The sequence below is a fragment of the Leucoraja erinacea genome, chromosome 6 (assembly GCF_028641065.1).
Source record: "Leucoraja erinacea ecotype New England chromosome 6, Leri_hhj_1, whole genome shotgun sequence".
Taxonomy (NCBI): Eukaryota; Metazoa; Chordata; class Chondrichthyes; order Rajiformes; family Rajidae; genus Leucoraja; species Leucoraja erinaceus.
The window spans coordinates 3,175,478-3,187,845 of NC_073382.1; the positions used below are offsets into that span (position 1 = coordinate 3,175,478).

At 37.6% G+C, this 12,368-nt stretch overlaps 1 protein-coding gene across 1 annotated transcript in view; it reads left to right on the plus strand.

Moving 5' to 3' along the window:
* cyfip1 (cytoplasmic FMR1 interacting protein 1) overlaps nucleotides 1-12,368 on the plus strand; it is a 96,766-nt gene that overhangs the window by 37,035 nt on the left and 47,363 nt on the right. Inside the window, exons 4-11 of the mRNA XM_055636492.1 lie at nucleotides 2,033-2,122; nucleotides 3,475-3,552; nucleotides 3,977-4,078; nucleotides 4,920-5,101; nucleotides 6,421-6,517; nucleotides 7,690-7,818; nucleotides 9,168-9,272; nucleotides 11,422-11,513. Coding sequence (XP_055492467.1) covers nucleotides 2,033-2,122; nucleotides 3,475-3,552; nucleotides 3,977-4,078; nucleotides 4,920-5,101; nucleotides 6,421-6,517; nucleotides 7,690-7,818; nucleotides 9,168-9,272; nucleotides 11,422-11,513 — 875 coding nt within the window. The remainder of the gene's footprint in view (nucleotides 1-2,032; nucleotides 2,123-3,474; nucleotides 3,553-3,976; nucleotides 4,079-4,919; nucleotides 5,102-6,420; nucleotides 6,518-7,689; nucleotides 7,819-9,167; nucleotides 9,273-11,421; nucleotides 11,514-12,368) is intronic.

The following is a 12,368-nucleotide window of genomic DNA, read 5'->3' on the forward strand; positions in this document are numbered from 1 at the left end:
GAGTAGGAGTGAGGGAGGATCCGGATCCGCAACAGCCGTGAGCCCCAGGCCAAGCTCGGCGATCGTTTGCCTGCTTCAGCTGCTGTTGGAGGTAAGATGTTGCGCCGCGCCAGGTTCTTGGGCATGTGACACTCAGGCTGGTGGCGCGCGAAGATTTAGTGCAGGACGAAGTCCACACTCCACGCCACTCCACACCACTCCATGTGCCCGTCCCGCGCTACCCGGTCGCGTAAGTGGGACAGGCCCTTAAGTCTTTGGATCCATAAGGTATGGAAGGGGAGGTTTGCAATGTGTTGTGACATGATATACACACTCTTATGAAATGTAGTCTCTGGCTTCTGGGATTGTTCCCTGTAATGTTCTCTGGACCAAATAGAGAATGTAATATATTACAGGTTAGTTTGCCCAACATGAACAGATGAAAAATGCCAGAATTCTTTATTAATGGTAGGAAGAAGTAGATGTTTTCAGAATGCTTTGTTACAGGTTCAAGATTGGAGGTAAAAAATAGGCATGTGTATTGGTTTAAGTGTTGCAAAGAAAAGAGTAGATACTGTATAAAGGTTAATTTTCAGGTTGAATTTTGTTCCTATTGGGATTATGCAAGGATTACTGCTAGGTGTTCACTGGTTTCAATTTATATTAAGACTGAGATGAAGGAATGACGTACGATGTATATAATTAGTTGACCACATTAAACTACATGGGAAAGTAAGATATAAGTGTGTAATGTTTGTAAAGAAGAGAGATAACGAATGGCTGAGTGATTGGTTGGCAGATGACGTCTGGATAGATTACACAAGTGGGCATTAGGCAGAAGAGGTATAATGTAAGAATGTTAGTTTGTTTATTTTTAGGAGGAATAGTAGAAAAAAAGATAGAACATTTTAGGTCATATGGATTTGCTTTCTCGCTATTCAGATTATCAAAACTTCAACCTTACTTCACACAGCATTCAATCCCCATTTTGCTTATTTCCTTTAGTGTCCCAAAAAAGGCATCAATTCTAAGCCTTCAATCTATTCAATACCCATATTACTGTGGATAAAGACTTCCAATGGTTATCAAACCTCTTCTCGGAATTTCTCCCCTTCATTCTTTTAGACTTTGTGCCTCTACCCTAAAACTCAATCCATTAAATATAATCCTAATTCTGATAATTAATCACGCTAATTCATTTGTTTTATTGAGATTGGCAGTGCTTTTATTTCAAGGAGAAGTCACCACAATTGAATGGACTACCACCTCCTAAAAGGCATGTCTATTCTCTTTTAGGTATAGGCACTTCAGCTGCACAGTCCTCCAAGTGTGATCTTGCCAAAACCCTGTGTAATTGCCTCAAGGGTTCTCTATACGTGTACTCTCAACTCTCTTGGAATAACAGCTATTGTACAATATACTTTCCTGATCCATTTATTTTAGCAGTAGTTTAAGTTCAAGTGTTCAAGTGAGTTTATTGTCATGTGTCCCTGATAGGACAATGAAATTCTTGCTTTGCTTCAGCACAAGAGAACATAGTAGGCATTGACTACAAAACAGATCAGTGTGTCCATATACCATTATATAAATATATACACACATGAATAAATAAACTGATTAAGTGCAAATAACAGATAATGGGTTATTAATGTTCAGAGTTTTGTCCGAGCCAAGTTTAATAGCCTGATGGCTGTGGGGAAGTAGCTATTCCTGAACCTGGTCATTGCAGTCTTCAGGCTCCTGTACCTTCTACTTGAAGGTAGCAGGGAGATGAGTGTGTGGTCAGGATGGTGTGGGTCCTTGATGATAATGCCAGCCTTTTTGAGGCAGTGACTGCAATAGATCCCCTTGATGGAAGGAAGGTCAGAGCCAATGATGGACTGGGCAGTGTTTAAACTCAGACAGTTTTGGTCGGTCCAACACACAGTACCTGTGTTAACACACCGTACTAAGGAAATGAAACGATAGTTTTCTGAGCATATAGATCACGTTTTTCTTTGATAAATGTGAGTAATTTTGTGCTGTTTCTGACTAACTTATTTTCTTTCACCAGCCAAATTTCAACACCAACTTCGAAGACAGAAATGCATTTGTTACGGGTATTGCCAGATACATTGAGCAAGCAACAGTCCATTCTAGCATGGTAATGTGGATCTCTGGTAACAACATTTATTTGTGTGTTTTTGATACTTTGATTTCGATTGATTTCCGACAATATGAAATTGAAGATAGACCCAAAATGCTGGAGTAACTCAGCGGGGCAAGCAGCTTCTCTCCAGAGATGCTGCGTTACTCCAGTATTTTGTGGCTATCTTCGGTTTAAACCAGCATTTGCAGTTCCTTCCTACACAATCTGAAATTGACCTTTGATCTGATTTCTCTCAAATTTGTGGCATTGTGAATATCCTCCGCATGAACAGTGATCTGAGCTTTATCTTGTTCCTTGATCCCACAATTCCTATTTTCTTGAACTGTTAAAATATTTGTTTCTTAAATATTAGCATGATACCTTTTCTGTATGTTGAGAATGCTCTGAATATTCAGTTTCCAAAATTTAACAAATCTCCTGGTTGTTGCTTTTTGTTGATCAGTCACTGTGGTCAGATTGCCCATCTCCATCTCTTCCCAATTTTAAGTTCCTCTTTCAAATGCCTCTCCTTTTGCTTTTCCCCTCAGGTTTGCATTTCAGTTACATTTTGTGACAATGGCCTGTCATAGTAAATTTGGTTTAAACCGTAGAAAAGGTTTGCATTTAGCCATGTTTGTTATGCTACCAAAGAAACTTTAAAACATTTGAAATGGAAAAATTTTAAAGAAACCTTTTCACAGACGTTTGTGGGTATATGGAACAAGCTGCCAGAGGAGGTAGTAGAAGTGGACACAATTATAATATTTTAAAGATATTTGGAGAGGAAATGAAAGTGAATGTAGAGGAAATGTTTGGAGGGATAGGCAAATGGAGTTAGTTTGGTGAGTCAACTTGGGTGACATGGATGACTCATACTCTAATTTAATCTAAAATGACATTGCAGCTCACTCCAAACATTTTTCATGTTGCCGGCAAAACTGTTAATGCCCGTTCAGATGGACTTAAAAAAATTCTTTGCACTATTTGAAGAGCATGTTCTCCTGCTATCCCAGCTAATGTTTGCCTCTTAGCATTTTATCATTTGTTTCTTGTGTAATCTGTGGTGTACAATTTGATGTGGTATTGACAGCACTTAAAAGAGTTCCTCGGAGACTGCAATACATGATTTTCCTAAGGGTGAGAAAAGACTATTGGATTTATTTTCTTTGGTTTTTTTTGTGTGCATTAAGAAAACAGGTATTTCAGCATCTTTCAGTCATGGATGCAAATTATTTAAAGAATGGCATTTTTTAAATGCATTTGTTAGTTAATGCAATTTGAAAACCAAATTGTACTAACTATACATGTTGTGCGTAGATTGTGATCTATAAAGTCTGTGCACAATACTAACTTTATTTTATTTTTAGAATGAAATGTTGGAAGAGGGTCAAGAATATGCTGTTATGTTGTATACTTGGAGAAGCTGTTCAAGAGCCATTCCCCAGGTATTGAATATTGATGTATTCTAGTTCATTTCAGTAAGTCTATACAAATTCCAATTTTAAAATGAGGCCCAATTTCCTTTTTACTGATTACGATTGGAGAGCAATTGAGGTTTATCGCCATATACAATGTGGCAACGCAATTCCTGCTTCACGCAAAGCACATGGAGTAAATGATTCGCACACAGTATTGATAAATATAATATTAAATGGGACAATGTGCAGAACAGCAGAATGGTGCAAGATTGTAGTGCAATCTGAAATAGTACAAAAATATTAAAGCACAATATTGGAATAACCAAATGAGGTAGAATTAAGAGTATGTCTGTTAGCGTTTGGTTATATGTTAAAATACCCATATTTTAGAAAATTGTTACAGTTTGATAATTGTTACATTTTGATACTCAATGAATTTTATTTATCAAAGGTCAAGTGCAATGAACAGCCTAACAGAGTTGAAATTTATGAAAAGACAGTGGAAGTTCTTGAACCAGAGGTCACAAAATTAATGAATTTCATGTATTTCCAGGTAAGCAATTAAATGTAATTTCTAATTTGGCCATGCTTTGCTAAAGCATGGAGAATAGCTATCATGTACACACATTCCAACTCACTGGTGTAGTCTCACCAACATGTCATACATTGTAACACAATTCCCCGACTTTTGTGCTCAATAGATGAACAGATGAAGGCAAGTGTGCCAAACACCTTTTTCATCAGGGAACTATGTACTACTAAGTCTCTCTATATAACATCACTTTCCAGAGACTGTCAAAATCCTGCCAAGGTTTAACTTAGCAAAATGTAACACTACATTTTAGTTTTAGTTTATTTTAGAGATTAGAGATGCAGCGTGGAAACAGGCCCTTTGGCCCACTGAGTCAGTGCCGACCTGCAATCATCTGTACACTAGTTCTATCCTACGTATTAGGGACAATTTTCAAGAAGCCAATTATCCTACAAAACCTGCACGTCTCTGGAGTGTGGGAGGAAACCGGAGCACCCAGAGGAAACCCTCGCGGTCACAGGATGAATGTACAAGCTCTGTACAGACACCACCCATGGTCAGGATCAAACCTGAGTCTGGGACACTTGTAAGGCAGTAACTCTACTGCTGTTCCATTTAAAAAAAAATTCAAACTTCCTGAATCTAATATTGGATTTTATCATTTTACATTGTTCTTTCACTTGAAAAGTTCTATTTTTTATTAGCTTCAGGAGACTATGTTCCTCTTTTTTTGCAGAATTAGTATGATAACATTTAATCATGGCAACTTAGTTAACTCTCTTTTGCTGGGAGAGGTTTGCAACAACTGCATCCACATTTATAACTTGATTTAACCCATAAATTTATCTGCATTATTCAACAGCGTAACGCAATTGACCGGTTTTGTGATGAGATGAAGAGACTTTGTCATGCAGAGAGGAGGAGAGACTTTGTTTCAGAAGCTTACCTTCTCACACTGGGCAAATTCATTAATATGTTTGCAGTATTGGATGAGTTGAAAAACATGAAATGTAGTGTGAAAAATGACCACTCGGCATATAAACGGTAAGGTTTAATAATGTAATCTTTCCTTTTTAAAACTAGGATGTGAAATGTGGGTGTGTTTTTTTTTAGTTTTACTTTGGTAGATTTAAGTGATACAGCACCGAAACAGGCCTTTTGGCCCAACCTGACCATGCAGGCCAAGATGTCCCATCTATGCTTGTCCCATCTAACCCAGTACAATTTTCCTGTTCTTGACCCATATCCCTCCAAACCCCTCCTCTCCATGTACTCCTCCAAGTCTCATTTAAATGCTATTATAGTACTACATCCTCTACAGCTCCAACCACCCAACACCCTCGCAGTGACAGAGTTCATTGAACTGTTGCTGTATTTGGTAGAAGCTATTGAAGGATATGAGTTGCACAGCATGACCAATGGCAGTTGATGCAAAATGTTTAGTGGAAGAAGTTAGTTGAAATAGGTTATATCATTTGTTTCAATCAGCTGCACAAACTTTTAAGATTTTCTGGCCTTAAGCAGCAATGGTGCATATATTAACCAATGCAGTTATTTAGCAGTTTTGAAATCAGTAAAGATCTGGTTCAACCAAAACTGAGTTTGGCCAAACATCCACACGCATAATTCCGAGCTGGTTGAGGAGACTTAAATCAACTGTGTTCTGAAAAAAAGTAGTAAAAATCTTGTGATTTAAAATTGCTGGGAAAAAAAATAATTTTATTTAAACATTTACAAGTTAATGGATGTTTGGTAAATTTGAATTTTCTCTGTTTGAACGCATCAAAGTCAATGACATGAAACAAATCACTTACTTCATTTGCAGAAGCTGTTATAATTCAAATCAAGATTTTCATGGTCACTGAAACCGGGAAGAGATACCAACAATTATCAAATCTTTTTGTTGTAAACTCAGAAGTTGAAATAATGCTAATGCTTTTATGCTGTTGACTGAATTTGACTTTATACCCTCATTTGAAAGCATGCTGCATAAAAATAATTGACTTAAGTTGGTTAAATGGTAGAGCATCTGCTTCACATTGATGTGTTTTTAGTAGCAATGTTCTTTCTTCAAACCAAGACGAGGGTGGACTGTAAAAAATGTCATGTTATTAGCCCAATTTTGCTAAAGAATCAATGGAACTTCTTGTTATAAACCATCGAATTTCACTGTGGAATAATAGCTAACCCTTTTGTTAGAATGATTCATGATTTGGTAATTCCTATTTCTTCAATAATGATAAGGCATAGCTTAAATGTTCAGAAATTTGGAGGGAAATGTGCACACTATTATTTAGTAACGGTTTTTACTACGCGCAAATGTAAACACTGAATTGATCATTGAAATTAAACTTTATTTTTAGAGCTGCTCAGTTTCTTCGTAAAATGTCAGACCCGCAATCAATACAAGAATCTCAAAATCTCTCCATGTTTCTTGCAAATCACAACAAAATTACGCAGGTAAATGTGGCCCATTGTTTTACTTCTATTGAGCCTCAAGAGGGACCTATTGAGTTATTTCAATGTCTTGTCTAAATACACCAATTAAATGCAATGGTTCTTTAAAAATTCTGTTTAAAAGACATTTTAGTTAAAAAGACATTAGTATGAGTAAATTGTGCCCAACTTTCCAGTAATAGTGCCATTTTTGAGTTGGAAAGTCATGACTTCAACACTGTTCCAGGATTTGAACGTATATCTTTTCAACATTGTTCTGAAGAACCACTGTATGTTTAGATCTGCATCTTTCAGATATGACACCAAACTGTGGCCTTGTCACCCTGTTCATATGGATGCTTAAGATCTTGGTTCCTTGCTATTCATTCCTTAACCAGCACATCAACACACTGGCATTTGTGGAACTTCATGAATTGATTGCCGGATTAGTGACACTAATTTTGATGTTGTGAGCCCTTTTATGTGGTTATTCCCAGAATGTGAAGGACTTTTTGCTCAAACCAGCTAATATTCATAATTTATTAGTTTGAAGAGCCATAATTGTTGTGCTGCAGCAAGTAATAATTTAGTTGCTCTACCTGAGACACTCTTTAATTCACATACAACATACGTAAATAGGATGAATTTTATCTTTGTTTAGCTGACCAAAATACAAAATATCATGGATTGGTGGAAAATGAGTTGCTTCACTGTATTCGTTGGAAATGAGTTTTGTGCATTGATGTTGAAAGTGACTCTGAGGAAATTACACGCTCAAATTTTAAAATCTTGAATAGATAAGCTGTTAACTGCATATGGTAATGTGATATTAGTCAGGAAGATCTCAGATGTTAGTTTTACTGGTGCCCCTGCCTCGGCTGTGATGTGGCATTAATCATGAATCATTCCAGTTCAGGAAGGGAGGAAATTGGTTTGAAGGACACGTCTTGAATCCTTGGCAAACCACCCTTGAAAACGCTTTGCCTGTTCCACATCGCCTCCATAACTGGAATGACCTTTTTGATGCTTTTCATTCGCCCTTAGACAGTAAGAATATCTATTCCAAAGTGTTAATGATGTGCAGAAACTAATTGCTATTTCGTGATGCAGTATAGTAGACTTGTTTTATTTGAAATGCAAGTTTTTTTTTTTTTTTTGCGCAACAAATTTCTTATTAACTTATGTTTTTTTTCTAGTCACTCCAACAGCAACTTGAAGTCATTCCAGGTTATGAAGAGCTTCTTGCTGACATTGTAAATATTTGTATTGATTATTATGAGAACAGAATGTACCTGACTCCTGGTGAAAAGCACATGCTGCTCAAGGTATTCTAAAATATGTCTTTATAAATATTTGTACAAATTATATAACTGGACTCGTGTATCACATAGTAGGCTATAATGATTTTTGCTGGTTTGCACTGCAACTAGGTTTAGATTTATTATTGTCACATGTACCAAGGTACAGTGAAAAGCTTTGTTTTGCATGCTATCCAAACAGATTAGAAACATTACCCATTCATGTTCTCCAGAGATGCTACCTGACCTGCTGAGTTACTTCAGCACTTTGTCCTTTTGTGGATAATTCTATACTTGGATTCAATCAGTTCAAACTTGAGGGGCTGAATTGATTGTAAAATAATTTACTTTCATTAAATTTTGTTTGATATACAATGTTTGAACTTTAATATTATGTGTTGTGACATCTAGGACTGTTCATTTTTACAAGAAGAAAATAAAATGTGATCGACTGGAAGTAAATATGCCCACTTCCAGCCTCCAAGATAGATACTTAAGAAAATGACAATGTAATAAACATTATCTTGCTGAAGATGTTCATTATTTAGATTCTGTGGTGGGTTGGGAATTATTTAAGCTCTGGTTCTCCTTGAGTGGAAGAAGTTAGGCGGGATCTGACTGGAACATCAATAAATCTGGCTGCACTCGATTGTAACAAGTTGATCTTTGGTGACATTGCTTAATGTGTTGGAGGAAAAGATAGAAAAGCAATATTTCAGACATGGATATTGGACTAATTTCATTTTCAGTCCAGAGAAGTCCCATCTTCTTCTCTCCACCCTTTCTGCTTTTCGCAGAGACCATTCTTTCCAGTACTTGGTTCCCTGATCCTTCCTTTGCAAACTTTACTTTGTGTACTAGTCATGTCTCCACTATTTATTTCATTCCCCTTACATGTTTTTCCTCTACCTGCTAAATTTTTGTAAGGTGTCCTTGAGACTCTTGAAAGGCACCCATAAATAAAATTTATTATTATTATTATACAACACCATTCCTTGCAGACCTCCTCAGCTCCATTCAGGGTCTTAAAAACCCTTTTGTGGGGTTATAATATTTCATTATCTTTTATTGTTCACTCACAAAGGTGCAGGATGGCTGGTTGTTTAAATGAGTGAATAAGCAAAGGTCAGTTTTTTGGAAAAGAACGTATTGTGGAAAGCATCATTGCTTTTTGCTGTCATGTCTATAGAGCCAGGCAGCCCCTGGAAACTTGCACTCTGCAACAATGTGCAAACAATCCAGAGTATAGTTGGTCACGTGCAATACTAAAAGTGCTTTTGAGCAACATTATGTAAGTTACATACATCATCCTTGACAATTTTTAATTTTGAAAACATTATTTTGTATGGAAAGTTTAAAATGAGAACATTTTACAGGTGATGGGCTTTGGTCTGTACCTCATGGATGGAAATGTTAGCAACATATACAAGTTGGATGCCAAGAAACGAATAAACTTGAGCAGGATTGACAAATTTTTCAAGGTAAGGAGATATTATTTTCCCTTGAGCTAATGAAAACTGCAACAAATATTTTACCTTAATGGGAACACAATTGCATCTGTTTTACATATTTCTTCATTTATACTTAACTAATTACATGGTCTATATTTTTTTCTTTCATCTCGAGTAAAAACATGCATATTAAAAAAATTGGACACTCCTCACAGGATGGTTGTTCAGAATATCAAAACAAATTTGATATCAAAATAATACTAGTGCTTTTGACCAGCTGCAAAAGACAGTTTTAAATTAATATAGCTCTTTGCCTTTCTGTATTATTCCTGCTTTGAAAAATGTGACTGCAGTTTTAAAAGATTATATTAAATAGCCAGAAATCATATCCATTTACTTGTAGTGCAGCAGACTTTGCTTCAAATGTATTCAGTAGTTCTTCCTGCTAAGATATCAACTACAATTTTTCTCTATTATCTTTATTTTAATCATGACAGTTGCAGTAAGGACTCGAGTCTAATAAATTTACCATCAATGCTTGTGAAATTATACCGGGTTTAATCGGGGAACTGATTTCCTTGACAGCCTTCAGCAGATCTAATATCAGCATTTAATATTTTATTCTTTAGATACATTGTGCACTGAAGATGCTTTCAGTTGAAAACAGTGTGGTTTCAATGCTTTGTAGCTCGTAATCTGTTTCCTCTTTGGACTGGATTAGTTGTTGAAACTAAATACTAAAAATGTTCTGGATAGAATTCCCTTGAATACTTTATACATTGACTTTTATATACGTTGAAGTTCATCAATCTCAACATTTACCTAAACTCTCAACATTCTCAGCTACATCTATGGCAGAGAACACGGTAATGTTAAGTTTTTGAGAACTTGGGGGAGGGATTCAACATTGTTGAATTCGGTATGGAGTGCTGAAGGCTGCGATGTGCCCAGAGGATACAAAGAATTTATTGATTAGCCAAGTATGTAAGAACATACAAGGAATTTGATTTGCCATACAGTCATACCAAAGCAACAGCAAGACACACAACTACATAAAAATGAACATAAACATCCATCACAGTGCACTGTGATGGAAGCCAATAAAGTCTTATCTTCTTCCCTCCTTTTCTCCTGCGGTCAGGGCAGTTGAACCATCCGCAGTCGGGGCGATCGAAGCTCCCGCAGCCGGTGATTGAAGCTCCCTCGTCCGGGCGATCGAAGATCCCGCGATCGGGGTGGTTGAAGCTCCTGCGGCTTGGAGCTCCCGTAGTCGGTCCCTAACCAAGGGACCACGGAGTTCCACGATGTCAAGTCTGCAGGCTCCCGCGGTTAGAGCTCCCGAAGTCGATCCCTCAAAGGGGATCGCAAGCTCCACGATGTTAAGTCCGCAGGCTCCTGTGGTTGGAGCTCCCAAAAGTCGATCCCCAGCATAGGGACCGCCAGCTCCACGATGTTAGGCCGCAGTGCGGACGGAGATACGATACGGAAAAAGTTGCATCTCTGTCGAGGAAAAAAACAAAGTCCCCCCCCCCCCCCCCCCCAACATAATACCAAACTAAAGATACACTAAACCATACATTTAACAACAGACTAAAAAAGGCTGCCATCGTACAGCACCACTTGGGGGAGGTGCTGTTTCTCAATAGGGCCTCGTTGCTGCTGTGCAAGAGGCTACAATTACTGTACTTTGACTAATTCAGATCTTCTTATCGAGTCCACACACAAGATTAGAAGTTGTTCAGCCAGAGCTGAACACATCTCAGCACCTGCATACAATGGTGTCTGTCTTGCGCTTCTTGTGCGTGGTGCTGGAAAGATTGTTGGAAACAGGGCCGCGACGTGAATGCTCTTTCCTTGACCCCACTAATCCAGATGTAAAAGTCACATTTAATACAGGATTGACATTGATCATGGGATCCCCCTGAATCAAATAACCATTTGAAAATGTCTAATCTTACACACAAGCAATGTCCAGTTGTCCTTGATTCTGAGAGTTGTATCCAGAATTTCTTAAGGAAAGTCATTTTCAGGCTCAATTTTTTCTTATGATACTAAACTAAGACAACATTAAATGGAAATTTTTTTTGAATTTTCACGGTATTAAGTACGATTTATTTTTACGCTGAATTGATACTTTGCATAAAAAATGTATTTCAAAAATGTTATCTTCATTTTGCAGCAACTGCAGGTTGTACCATTGTTTGGTGACATGCAGATAGAGTTGGCCAGGTACATCAAGACAAGTGCTCATTTTGAGGAAAACAAATCAAGGTAGGTTTCTGAATCGACGTGAAGATGTAAACATGCAATCTTGTCCTCATTACAAAGGAAAGTATGATGAAAAGTTGTTGTTCAGAAATGGTGAGTGGCGGCAGGAGTGCTGTTGCTTTTCGCTTGATTCATGGGGATCTTGATTGTATGAGTTTTGCCAATTCATTTTTGACAAGTTCAGGCTTTTAAAAAATCCATTTACAAGTAAATGTTTCCTTCTTGCACAAGGCCATCTATGTCAGCATCTGTTAGCAGTCTTGATGAAGGGTTATTAAAAAATATTTTGTTTTGTATGTTGAGTTTTTCTTGAGTTCGAGATGAGAAGCATTATGGCAGAATAAAGATAACTGAATTCTCTAGTTGGATTTAATACACTGGCTTTGGCAGCACTTGATACCAAAGTTGAATATGCATGTCACAAGCAATAAGTGTAGCATTAGACCATTCAGCCCATTTCTTCTGCCTACTCTCCATAGCCTCTGACACCTGTACTAATCAAGAATATATTAACCCTGCCTTAAAAATATCCACTAATGGCCTCCAGAGCCTTCTGTGGCAAAGAATTCCACAGGTTCACCACTCTCTGACTAAAGAAATTTCTCCTCATCTCCTGCCTAAAAGAATGTCCTTTAATTCTGAGGCCATGTCCTCTCGTCCTAGACTCTCCCACTAATGAATACATCCTCTCCACATCCACTCTATCCAAGCCTTTCACTATTCTGTATGTTTTGATGAGGTCCCCCCTCGTTCTTCTGAACTCCAGTGAGTACAGGCCCAGTACTGACAAAACGCTCATCATAGGTTAACCTACTCATTCCTGGGATCATACTTGTAAACCTCCTCTGGACCCTCTCC